The 13,671-nt window shown below is 45.6% G+C and overlaps 1 protein-coding gene across 1 annotated transcript; it reads right to left on the bottom strand.

The window, feature by feature from the left end:
* Window positions 1-609: 609 nt before the first annotated feature.
* Window positions 610-13,466, bottom strand: BEND6 (BEN domain containing 6). Its single transcript, XM_054397520.1, is given in 6 exon segments — window positions 610-722; window positions 2,419-2,611; window positions 4,068-4,225; window positions 4,228-4,284; window positions 5,693-5,870; window positions 13,347-13,466. Coding segments are annotated over 6 exon segments (819 nt in total).
* Between the last annotated feature and the right edge of the window lie 205 nt (window positions 13,467-13,671).

A 13,671-nucleotide genomic window follows, 5' to 3' on the forward strand; every position in this document is an offset into this window, starting at 1 on the left:
CCGAGGGTCTTTTCCAACCTGAACGATTCTGTTTCGAGGGATGGGATCTTCACCACCTCCCTGGGCAGCCTGTTCCAGCGTCTCCCCAGCCTCACTGTGCGGAACTTCCTCCTGACGTCTGACCTAACCCTGCCCCCCTCCAGTTCCGAACGCTTGCCCCTCGTCCTATCCCCACAGCCCCTTCCGAACAGTCCCTCCCCACCCTTGCTGCAAGTCCCCTGCAGCTATTGAAATGCAGCTCTAAGGTCTGCCTGGAGCCTTCTGAGGCTGAACAGCCTCAACTCTCCCAGCTTGTTCTAGATGGGGTGCTCTGTCATGGAACACTAAGCTGGGCTGCTTCTGTGTTGCTTGCTTCTTGCACGAAATCACCCGAGCGTTTCCTCCCTTAGCAACGCATCTGTGAACACCTACTTCCGTTGTCATTTTTATCTTCGTGGTGATTTTATCTTCATTTTATCTTCATAGTAATTTTATCTTCATAGTAATTTTATCTTCACGGTCATTTTAAGAACACTTTTGGATTTTTTTACTGCAGAGCGGTAGAGGGAATTACACGTTGCAGGCTGCAATTGTTTTGACTTACCAAAAGCTATGCTTCTGAAAAGCACCTCAGTTATTATCTTTGCTTAGAACTGGCTTCTTGGTGCAGTTGTTCAGTTTTTGTCCCATCATTCACCTATTTAAAGCATCATCTGTGTTTGGGAACAACTGTTTTGTGATTCCTGCAAAATAAAGAAATTATCTATATGAGGCCTCCAAATCAGGGAAAGACCCATGTGTGATCTCAGATGTAATTCCTGCATCATTGACATTTACAGCTACTTCAGCCCCAGTTACTGCACTTCACACACTCATAGACTTTGCATCTGCCGGGTCCTGCTTTTCTCTGTGCCCTCCATATCGCTGTGCCTGCTCCTGGTGGACTCGAAGGGAAATCCAGGGCCGCAAGGGCTTCCTGTAGTGAGAGATCACTGTCTTCTCATCCTTTCTCCCTCTGTCCTAAGTCAGAGCCCCTTTCCTATCCTCCTCAGTTCTCATGCCTCTTTTGTTAATCAATTTGTATTTGCAGGTGAGGTCTCTTTCCCTAAACATTTCCATTCTGTTTTGTCTGGCTTATGCCATACTAACAGGACTCAACATCAGGAATGCAATTCCTGCTTCCCACTTCTCCATCATCTGAACTACCATCTCATTTTCTGCACTCCCAGTATTCCCAGGCTTCCTTCTTATTCTTCTGGTTTCCTCGTCTAGCGATGGCACTTTTCTGTCACCATTCAGGAGTATTCTTACTTCCCTTAACAGACTTCTTTGACTTCTCAAGAAGCTCCACCCGTATCACTCGATTCTCTGCAGCGTGCCGTGTTCAACGTCCCGATTAGCTTCTCTGCTTCCTTTGTCGCTGTTGTCTAGACCCTTCCCCAGGATTCACCTTTAGAGAAGTCATCAGTAGCTCACAGGATCATTTAGGTTGGAGAAGCCCATGAAGATCGTCGAGTCTAGCCATTCTCCTCATCCCATTACACCTTGATCTCTCTCAGACATCAGCCTGATTTGTCCCATCCTACCACCTCTAGTATATTTTCACCATCTTACACACTTCCGTTTTATCTCTCTCGGCCCAAAGGCCATTTCCTCTAGCTAACTCTTAAGAAAAAGAGGTTTCTGCAACTGCAAACTTTTGAAACTGCTGACCAACTTCAACAAAACTGGACCAAGGTATGGGAACGGGAGCTAAGCTGGGGAGGGAAGCGAGACAACTGGGAAACTGGGAATGACACCGGGGAGCAAGTATAGTACAGGACTTTAAGACATGTGGTTCAAGTATTAAGCTATAGGTGTGAACTGGATAAAAATCAGGCTTCATGTGCTCACAAAATATTTTATTTAAATACTACTACTTCTGTCTGAAATGATTCTTTCAATTCTGTGCCTGAGAGCTCAACACGAAACAAATTTTGTTTGCTTCTCTGAGCACTATGCCTGGCTTCTGCACTTACGGTCTCATTGTGCCTCCAGCACTGTTTAAAACGTCAGAATTTGTAACATCCACTAACTTCAGAACATAGCAGACATAACTTCGCATTCGATCCAGGTACATCCTCTCTTGAACTTCCCTCATCCCCTGGCATCACCCTCCACGTGTGACTGCGGTAGATTTACCTTTCGAAAGCCAGACTGATCGTCCCTATTACTATATCCGAGCAGCCACTGAAAGAAACCCCACGAGATTCACATGATGGACTTTTTACTGGTGGTATTTGTAACACCAGTTACAACGGTTTAAAATAGTCTGTAGCCCAAGAAGGAAACAGGAACCAGCCCGTCCCCCTGTGAAGCTGTTCAGCACTGCAGCCCCTTCCTTAGACAAAGCCCCCTGTCGAGTCAGTGCCACAGTGAGTAAGGTTAACAAGTCATCACCTGTGATTTCCTGCATTTCGTTCTGATTCATATCTGGTTTTGCTGCTTTGTCCTTGGAAGAGGAGGACTTGGCACCCGTCAGGCTGCGCGTGGCCATGTATTCATGCGTATAAAGGGCTTGCATCAAGTCATTTATAAACTTCTGAGGTTTGCTCTTGTTACAAAGTGCAACCTGCCACTTTTCAATCTTGAACTGGAAAACAAAAGCGGTCACGTTCATCACTGCTGAAGTTCTCTAGAAACATGATGTCATTTTACCTCTGAAACAGCTTTCTAATCTTAGGTCTTAAACCACAGTCTCAACAGTAATCTCTGCAAACTGGGTCCTTAGCTCCAGTGCTAAGGTTCACACCACTCAGTATTTGGAACTACATGCACAGGTTGATTTTTTTTTTCTTTTTCCTTTTTCCAGATCCAAGTGTGGGGCAAACTAAGAATCCCCTTCATCCTAGCAAACACTTCACCGAGCCATGCTCGTGACTACAAAAGCGGAGACAGAACACACACAGAGGTGTCCAAATTCTCCTGCTCGCACTCCATGCGAGCTGGCTGTGCTCTAGCTCCGGCACGGGCTCCGTGTGGCCTCAGGAGCGTGGCACCAGGTCCACGCCATTCCTGCGCCGATCAGGCTTGCCCTAAGAACCGTGACCTGGAATCGGAGCATCACAGAATGGTCTGGGCTGGAAGGGACCTCCAAAGGTCATCTAGTCCAACCCTCTCTGCAGTAAGCAGGGGTATCCTCAACGAGATCAGGTTGCTCAGACATCTGATCCTGGATTTTCAGAGTGACTTCCATACATAGCAGTAGTACAGCCTAAGCTTTTGAACCCTCCTAATGGGCAATTCTGACCTATCCCTATTAAGTAAGGCCAGGTTGCTCACAAAATCGAATCTTTTGATTTATCTGAAGATGTCAGGTCAAATTTTCCATATCCAACATTCAGTCAAAACAGCATACCTTGATAATTCTAATATATTTACTTGGGTTTTAGGACCCTGTGTCACCACACGAGAATGACTTCCACCGAGCGGCACGACTCAGGGCATAAAAACGTTGACGTAGATTTTGAATGCGGAAGCAGAATTGTTCTTTCGGTCGCATCTTTACATTTTTTCACATACAGGCTCTATGCCTCAGATTTCTCAATTATGCTCTGTTATCATTACAGAGAACAGGGCAGCATCTTTACTCAGTGTCTCTCTGTACAGGTGTTTCTCTGAAGTGCTGGCCAGTGCCTGGGACAAGGGCAGCAGCACACCCTTCCCTTACTGTTACCAGTCTAAGCAGACTGATGGTATTTTTCTTAGATTAGCTGAAACCTTATCATTCCTGTTTGGCACCCAAACCCTTAGGCTGGAAGTTATCCCCAGGTACCTCTATTTCCTTCACGCATCCACCTGCCTCCCTTAGTTCCAGATGCGCAGATCCTCTGAGATCCAAGGGAGCTGGAGCTCACCAGCACACTGAGCTCAGGCTGGGACTGCTCCTGGAGAGAGCCCTCGGCACACAGGGAGCTCGGCAGGTGCATGGGCTGCACATGATGAAGCAGGTTGGCTGATTCTGAGGTTTAGATTTGTTATGTTCCACCGATAGAGCCTGTACTGTACCCGGTTTTAGTTTTTCTGCCTGAAACTGCTCTTTAGCTGACCTGTTTTTTGGTCTATTGCTCCTCATCTTCCAGGTTCAAAGGTAACGGCGAGCAGGAGTCGCTATGCGTAGCTGCATAGGAATCTGCTAACGGGTTGTTAGATGCTTTCCACACAGCATGTGAACGCAGACTGGATGGAGAGGATGTCACTCCCCCCTGAGCAGTGCTTCAGCTGTCCCTACCAGTTCCTCAAAGTGGGTGACTGCCTGCGGCAACACTGAAACGGAACGCAGAGCGAGGGAGGAAAACAGCAATGGAAGCTTTGAGACTCTCAGTTACAGAGGCATGAGCATTTTGGCAGGGAGGTTCCTGCCATAATGCAAACACGTCAAAGTAGTCAACGTTTATCATACTTTTTTTTCCATTTTCTCAATGTTTTCCTGCCTTTCTACTGCCCCTGCCCATGAAGGTCTGGGCTGTTTCTAGAAGAGCTCCCTGCAAGGATAAGAGGAACCACATCCATCATGGCACTGAGCCAGCTATTGCTCTGTTCTATCTCAAAATCTCCTCTAGTCTGTAAAGCTACTGAATAAGGACTTAGTGATGTTAGGTCTGATTTGTTTGTTTAAAGAAGTTACATAGATCGCATAGACTTTTTTCTTCTTTTTTAGTCTATACAGGGTATCTTTAATCTTTTCACCAAGAAATGTTTCTTTTAAAAAATAATTTTTTATCGATTACCTTAAGAAGAATCAAATCGAGGAGGAGGAAAAAGGATACAAGAGTCAGGAATCATCAAGATACGGAATCGCTAAATGACAGAAAATACTGTAAAAGACTAATACGAGCGCTTGAGATGCAAGGCAAATTGTCCTACGTGAGTAAGAAAATTTGACAGACGCTAACAAAATGCTTAAAAATGTTATTCAAAGACATGGAGGTGAACGAGTCAAAGCAAGATGAAGAGCATCTGGCATGGAATCAGGTGGGCTATGAAAGTGATAAGCACTTGCAAAATCATATGATAATAAAAACCAGAAGAGATACTATGCTGCTTAGGGATGGTGTGATGTAGCTGCGAAAGAGCAAATCCATTCACTAGAGTTTTGGAATCTCGTATTCAGACTTGGCTGCCCCAGAGAGAGGGACAGGGACAAGTAAGAGGGGCTTCAAAGAGGATCACTAAATGATGAAGCATTCCTCTATAAAAGAACAAACCGGTTCACTTCTGGGAAAGGACTACCTTTATCGCACCTGACACTAACTCAGATACTCAATAATGAGAAATAATCAAAGTAATTAGAAACTAAATCATTCTAGAATAAATAAAATCTCAGTCGAGTGAGCGAGACCACTAATGAATGAGGTTAGCCGGGCTGGTCGGTGGTGTGTTTGAGCCTAGCCAGGAGTCAGACACAGCATAGGGGGACGTTCTCCTGGGAAGAGCTGACAGGATTTAGGTGGAGTTTCTTCCATTTCTGACTGGGTTTGCACAGCTTCCTGGTAAGGCAGCTTTTGCTAAGGGCTGCTAGAATTCAGCAATGCCATCTGTCAGAGACTTTGATGCTAAGGGTGGCCTTGCGTTGTCTGCGTCCAGAATTCCCATCCAAACGACCTCTTACAAATCTGGTTTTTCATCATCTTCAGGCTTTCCTCTTCATCAAAAATACTTCCCCTGACTTTACCTTGGAGCATCACCAGGGACTGCCTTAGGTGGCTGTTTTCTCTCATGGTTTCTGTCAGCTTCCTCTTGAGACTTTTTATTTTGGCACACAGCTCTACCTTGGAGAGTTGAAATAAAGGCTCTTCGTCATCGCTGCTGCTTTCACTGCACAGAAAGTTGTCTCCTGAATATCATTCTCTCTGAAAGACAAACAACCCTGCGAGAACCCTATCTAGAGCATTAACACGACATTAAAGCATTCAAACTTATATTAAAGCTGGCTAAACTGGAACACAGAACATATGAACAGACTCTCTGCATTTTAATGATAGCTGTTCCTGCACATAGCTATTACTGCTCGTATTCAAAATTAAGTGACAGTATAGTATGTAACTGTTAGGCTGTTAGAGGTGCTTCTCTCCTGTTCTCCAAGCACCGCTTTGCCAAGGTACCGCCTTTTAGACCATTAACTTCATGGCAACGACAGTGCAGCACCCACCTCCCACCTCCAACGAACACTTTTCAGTTTGCTTTTGCCCAAGACATTAAAATCGCTGAAGAGAAGATGTTTACTTGCTTGTTAATTGAAGAGGTTTCAAGTTGACGCAGGATGTCTGCAGGAGCAGATGCCTGCAATGTTGTCTTTATATGCCTCATGATCTTCCCCTGTAAACAAGAGCACAACGGTGCCTTTGCATACTTGTATCTGACAGTGCACCGTAACCTGTTAATCACCGAGCACTTGCTATTCTTGGTTAGCATTTCTGAAAAACAGGCTTGCATCTTTGTGTTGGGATCGATGTATTCTTTCCCTGCCTTTTGCCACTGCAGATCTCAGACTGAGGTGAAGCTCATGAAACTCGGTTCACTCCTTTCCTCGTGCAGTCGTCAGGTTTCAGTCTTACGGGAGAAAATGTAGGAGTTGCAGAGCGTCTGAGTCTCAAATAACGCTTTTCTCTTTAAAGAGGTGTGTCGGTGTGAGCTGAAATTCCCCCCCCACCAACAATAACCAGGCTAGCTCAGTCTGGAAGCAAATGAAAAGCTGTATTTACAAGCAGAGTCTAAAATCTACAATGAAATGCAATGAATATGTACAAATATACAAAATTCACAACATTCACAAATATATACAATCAACAGAAAAAGCACAACCGATCTCCCTTTGCTTCCCCCCAAGGGGACCCTCCCAAAGGGGCCTCCTCTCTCCCAGGAGCTTCCCCCCCAGACCCCCCTGGACAGAGAAGCAGAGTTAGTTAAGCAGAAAGTTGTTAACTTAGCTGCCAAGGTCAGTGTGTTATCTTCAGCCAGAAGAGAAGAAGAAACAGCAGCCAGACAGCCCAGCAACTGCCCCCACTGCCGAACGCAGAATGTGCAGAATGCCTACTTTGTTTTGGGTAATAGTTCTTAAACATTTCTATCTATCCAATGGAAGTGTTTAGAACAATCGTTATTTTGCTTTCTTACACCCAATAGTGACTTATTTACATTCTTTCACTTTCTCTGTACTGAACTTCGCAAGGAAAAATTAAAAAGACAGTTTCAAACCATCACAGTCCACCCCTTCTAAACAATTCCATTGGCTGCTACTACCATTTATCTAATCTAAAATAATATCTACAACAAGAGGTGAATAAAGACCATAGTCCATTCCGGCTATCTCAGACGTAGATGATTCAAAAGAGTCAAATCACAGGAAAAACAGCAAACAGCTTGTTTCCTCGCAGATGGAGCGAAGGAAGGAACAGGGACTCTCAGGTGACTCAGGGCTCTCAGGGTTCGTGCACCGTAGATCTCATGGACTCTCCTCTTGGGTGCGATGCTGTGTCTGCGCAACACTCTGGATTTAACCTCTCTCAGCCAAAGTCATATTTCTTTGTGGAATGCACTGAATTTCACCATTTTCTTGCATCACCCAATAGGTGTGACCAGGACCTTCAGCAGAAACCACCCCTCGGACAGGTTTGGCCTCTCCTGAAGGAGAAAATACCCAAACAGTTTTGCCTAACAGATTCTTTTCTCTGATAACAGGAACTCTATCACCTTCTTCCTTTCGCAACAAATCTGATTGGGCAGGTCCAGCTCGATTCACTGAACCTCTACTATTCACCAACCAGGTTGCTTGTGCTAAATGCTTCTCCCAGTTTTTCAAAGATCCACCCCCCATGGCTTTGAGAGTGGTTTTCAGCAAACCGTTGTAGCGTTCGATCTTCCCTGCAGCTGGTGCATAGTAGGGAATGTGGAATATCCACTCGATGCCGTGCTCTTTGGCCCAGTTTTTTACAAGATTGTTCTTGAAGTGAGTTCCGTTGTCCGACTCAATCCTCTCTGGAGTTCCGTGTCTCCACAGGATTTGTCTCTCCAGGCCAAGAACGGTGTTACGTGCAGTTGCATGAGGAACTGGATAAGTTTCCAGCCATCCAGTGCTTGCCTCTACCATAGTCAGCACATACTGCTTACCAGATGGAGAACGAGGTAGAGTGATGTAGTCAATCTGCCAGGCTTCACCATACTTGTACTTGGACCATCGGTCACCGTACCACAAGGGCTTGATCCGCTTTGCCTGCTTAATAGCAGCACAAATGTCACAGTCATGGATGACTTGTGTGATAGCATCCATGGAAATGTCAATGGATCTGTCACGAGCCCATCGGTAGGTTGCATCTCTGCCTTGATGTCCTGACGAGTCATGGGCCCACCGAGCTAAGAACAGCTCACCTCGGTGTTTCCAGTCAAGATCAGGATCAGGATCAGAGTTTGTGTCCACCTGGGAAACTCTTGCAGCTAGATCTGCCTGATGGTTGTGTTGTTGTTCCTCAGTAGCTCTGCTCTTAGGAATGTGAGCATCGATGTGTCTCACTTTCACTGGTATTCTCTCAATGCGAGCAGCAATGTCTTGCCACAGATCTGCAGCCCAGATTGGCTTTCCTTTCCTCTGCCAGCCATTCTTCTTCCAGTCTTTCAGCCAACCCCACAAGGCATTGGCTACCATCCACGAGTCGGTGTAGAGATAAAGCTTTGGCCATCTCTCACGTTCAGCTACGTTAAGAGCTAGCTGGACAGCTTTTACTTCTGCGAATTGACTGGATTCTCCTTCTCCATCTCTCGCTTCTGCAACTCTGCGCGTTGGGCTCCACACTGCAGATTTCCATCTCCGCTTGTTCCCAACAAGACGACAGGAACCGTCTGTGAACAAAGCATATCTCTTTTCATCATCAGACAGATCACTGTAAGGAGGAGCTTCCTCTGCACGAGCTACTCTCTCCTCTGGAGGTTTAGCACAGCTTGTGCCTTCTGGCCAGTTTGTGATCACCTCCACCAAACCAGGCCTTTCGAGATTTCCCATTCGAGCTCTCTGTGTTATCAGAGCCATCCACTTAGACCAGGTAGCATCTGTTGCATGATGTGGTGAAGAACCTTTGCCTTTGAACATCCAATTCAGAACTGGCAATCTAGGAGCTAGAAGAAGTTGTGACTCAGTTCCAATCACTTCAGAAGCAGCTTTCACTCCTTCATAAGCAGCTAAAATCTCTTTCTCTGTTGGAGTGTAGTTTGCCTCTGAGCCTCTGTAGCCACGACCCCAGAAACCAAGAGGACGTCCTCGTGTCTCCCCTGGAGCTCTTTGCCATAAGCACCAGGTTGGACCATTGTCACTGGCGGCCGTGTACAGAATGTTCTTAATGTCTGGACCAGTTCGGACAGGTCCCAGACCCATCGCTTGGACTACCTCTCGCTTGATCTGGTCAAAGGCTGCTTGTTGCTCAGGACCCCATTGGAAACTGTTTCTCTTTCGAGTCACATCATACAGAGGTTTCACAATCTGACTGTATCCAGGAATGTGCAGTCTCCAAAATCCCACTATGCCTAAGAAACGCAGAGTTTCTTTCTTGTTGATGGGATTTGCCATGGTGGAGACTCTGTTTATCACATCCATTGGGATGTGACGGCGACCATCTTGCCACCGCACTCCCAGAAACTGGATTTCTCTGGCAGGTCCTTTCACCTTGTCTCGCTTGATAGCGAAACCAGCTTGCAAGAGAATGTCAATGATTTTGTTACCTTTCTCGAAGACTTCTTCAGCAGTCTCACCCCAGACGATGATGTCATCGATGAACTGAATGTGTTCTGGAGCTCCACCTTTCTCCAAAACATCATGGATCACTGCATGGCAGATGGTTGAACTGTGAATCCACCCCTGGGGCAAACGATTGAATGTGTACTGAATGCCTCTCCAGGTGAAAGCAAACTGAGGCCTGCATTCCTCTGCTATGGGAATAGAGAAGAAAGCATTAGCAATGTCTATGGTAGGATACCATTTGGCCTGCTTGGATTCCAGCTCATATTGGAGTTCCATCATGTCTGGTACAGCTGCACTCATGGGTGGAGTTACTTCATTCAAGGCACGGAAATCAACTGTCAGACGCCACTCTCCATTCTGCTTTCTCACAGGCCAGATTGGACTGTTGAAAGGTGAATGAGTTTTGCTGATGACCTTCTGACTCTCCAACTGACGAATCAAGTTTTGAATGGGCACCAAAGAGTCACGGTTGGTTCTGTATTGTCTGTGATGCACAGTTTGAGAAGCAACCGGCAGCTTTACATCCTCTATCTCATGTTGTCCCACAACTGCAGATTCATCTGAAAGCTCAGGTCTAATGGACAACTTCAATTTCCCTCCATCAATTTCTACAGTTGCTATTCCAAAAGCCCATTTGTAACCCTTAGGGTCTTTAAAACGCCCTTCTCTCAGAAAGTCAATTCCCAAAATACAAGGTGCATTAGGACCTGTTACAATAGTATGTTTCTTCCACTGCTTCCCAGTTAAACTTATATCAACCTCTATCTTAAACAACTCTTGAGATCCACCAGTGACTCCCTGAATAGTTATAGATTCTCCCCCTTGATAATTTGATGGTATTATGGTGCACTGAGCTCCTGTGTCAACCAAGGCCCTGTACTTCTGAAATTTTGAAGTGCCAGGCCACTGGATGTACACATCCCAATAGATTCTGTTATCTCCATTATCCCTTACCTCCCCCTGGCGGAAGGCAGGGCACCCCTAATGGTGGGGATTACCTCCACATGTACAGCTGGCACAACGTCCAGCACCAGAATTAGGATCACTGTTGGAGCTATCAGAGTTGTTCTGGGAAACTGAGGAAGTGACAGCTACCCTCCTGGTATTGCTACCTCGGGATCTGCCCCTCTGCAGCTCCCGTAACCTCTTGAAAAGATCAGAAGTTGGTTGACCATCCCATCTGTTCATGTTCTCACCAAACTGATCACGCAGGGTTATCCAGATACTACCACGTGATTGCCTCTGCTGTCTGTTTTGGTTTGACCTATTCTGGAATGGCCTTCTTGGAGCACGTCTGTTCCTAACAGCTGAAACTTGTATCCATCTGGAGGAAGAGGAATTAGAATCATCCCCCTTCATCAAGTTGGATATGGAGGTTTTAAGTTCCTCCTTCAGCTCTTTCATGCAATTCTCCATCTTTCCAGACAGAGTTTCAATGGCTGAAACCAAAGAAGTACGTGCAAGACTATCCTCCAACTGCCTCATTTGGTCAGTGAAATGGCCAACAGTAGGAGGCACTCCACCATAATTTCTTGCCACAATCCTGCTTGCCAGAATAGTGGCATAATTAGGAGGAGCAAGCTTAATGAGCTTTTTGGCAAGGCCTGTTCCAACAGGAATTTCATCAGGATTCAGGGTATTATGATCTCCATACATTACTTCTCTCACAGCAAACTCTCTCAGACGCTTGATTCCCTCAGCTATTGTGGTCCAAGGCTTAGGGTTCCATGGTAAATCATCTCTGCTGGGGTACCTCAGCGAGACTGCCAGTAGGAGGCGTGCCCACAGAGAAACTTTACCAATGCACTTGCCTAGGTGCCTGTCTATGCCTGTATCCTTTGAGAGCATCCCCAACTGAGAGGCCGACTTGTCACCTACCACCAATGCTGGGGCTCCCATATCAAAACACCTGGCTAGCCAAGACAGGACTGGCTCATTATCTCCTCTGATGTAATCCTTCCTCACATGTCTAATTTCCTGTCTGGGTGCATTAGCTGACTGTATGTCATCCTCATCCTCATCATCATCATCATCATCCTGAGGTCGCTGTCCCCATAATCCTATTTTAATCCTCCGTTGAATTTCTTTGAGTTCAGAGGCACTACCAGCAGTTGCTAATCTACTAGGGTCTACATCCTGACCTACATCTCCATCATCCATGTGGGGTCTCAAGAGGTCTACCAGAGTTTTAAGGCTAACCCTCTCTTCCTCATCAGAAGGATCTTTCTTAACAGAGGGACCCTGAGTAGAAGGACCCTCATCTCCATCTGCACCATCTCCTGCAGCATCTGCATCTCCTTTACGCTTTCTGGTGATAGTGGCCACCAAATTTACTGGCTTGGTTTTCACATTCACAGCAGAGTTGGAAGAGCAAGTAGCCTTATGTCTTTCTTGACACAGTGCTATCAGTAGCCATATGATTATTCCAAGAAGCAACAAATTTAAGATTAAGGCTAGTACAAGATATCTAGGGTACCACTGGTTCCAAGGACCCTCTGTAGTTGTAAGAGGAGTAACAAACTCATATGTGTCTGCTAGCAGATCCATAGTTGAGTTACCATAGCTTCTTAGCCCAATAAGACCATAACAGAATTCACCAACATTCAGTAACTTGTTCTTAACCCAAAGAAATGACTTATATGCCACATATCTCACAATCTTGTCTATCATGCAGGAAACAGCCCATCTGTAGACAATCACACTGATAACAGAGGAAATAAAATTACTCAAAATCCAAAACAGCTTCATTTTGCTTCCTAATCTGAGCAGAAATAAATCAAACAAGCAATCGAGCCCCACGTTGGGCGCCAAAAATAAAAAGTGTGTCGGTGTGAGCTGAAATTCCCCCCCCACCGACAATAACCAGGCTAGCTCAGTCTGGAAGCAAATGAAAAGCTGTATTTACAAGCAGAGTCTAAAATCTACAATGAAATGCAATGAATATGTACAAATATACAAAATTCACAACATTCACAAATATATACAATCAACAGAAAAAGCACAATCGATCTCCCTTTGCTTCCCCCCAAGGGGACCCTCCCAAAGGGGCCTCCCTCTCCCAGGAGCTTCCCCCCAGACCCCTCTGGACAGAGAAGCAGAGTTAGTTAAGCAGAAAGTTGTTAACTTAGCTGCCAAGGTCAGTGTGTTATCTTCAGCCAGAAGAGAAGAAGAAACAGCAGCCAGACAGCCCAGCAACTGCCCCCACTGCCGAACGCAGAATGTGCCGAATGCCTACTTTGTTTTGGGTAATAGTTCTTAAACATTTCTATCTATCCAATGGAAGTGTTTAGAACAATCGTTATTTTGCTTTCTTACACCCAATAGTGACTTATTTACATTCTTTCACTTTCTCTGTTCTGAACTTTGCAAGGAAAAATTAAAAAGACAGTTTCAAACCATCACAAGAGGGAAGGACAAAATGCACCGGCCTAACTAATTACTCTGACAGATGATTATGCTGAGGTACCCTGTCGACACCTGCATTCCTACCTTTACTTCACTTTACTAGCTTTTGTGGATCACACGGGGAAGAGTCAGTAGTCAGTCTGCTTCAGTCCCTCATGGCTGTACCAATGTCAGCCACAGAAAGACAGAAACTCACCTGTTCCTTATCCAGGTCACTGTCCTCACTTTCTGAGAATATCATTTCTATCCTCTTCCTCTTGTCTTTTCCAAGGACTTTTATTTTTGTAATTTCATCTACCCGTAATATCCTTTGCATCGTTTCCAGTAGTTCTTGGGGGTCATCTGCAGTTATGGAAGAAAAAAAAGGCCAAAGCACAGAAAATCAGGCAGCAACACCTTCTAGCTAGATGCAAGTTCCTTATCAGACTGCTCTGGAACTGTACTCACCACTCACGTACACAACTTTCACCAGGTGCTTCTCTGTCTTTCTTTCTCCCACTGGCCAGTTTGCCAGCACGTGC

This window comes from Indicator indicator, chromosome 2 (genome assembly GCF_027791375.1).
Source record: "Indicator indicator isolate 239-I01 chromosome 2, UM_Iind_1.1, whole genome shotgun sequence".
Classification (NCBI taxonomy): Eukaryota; Metazoa; Chordata; class Aves; order Piciformes; family Indicatoridae; genus Indicator; species Indicator indicator.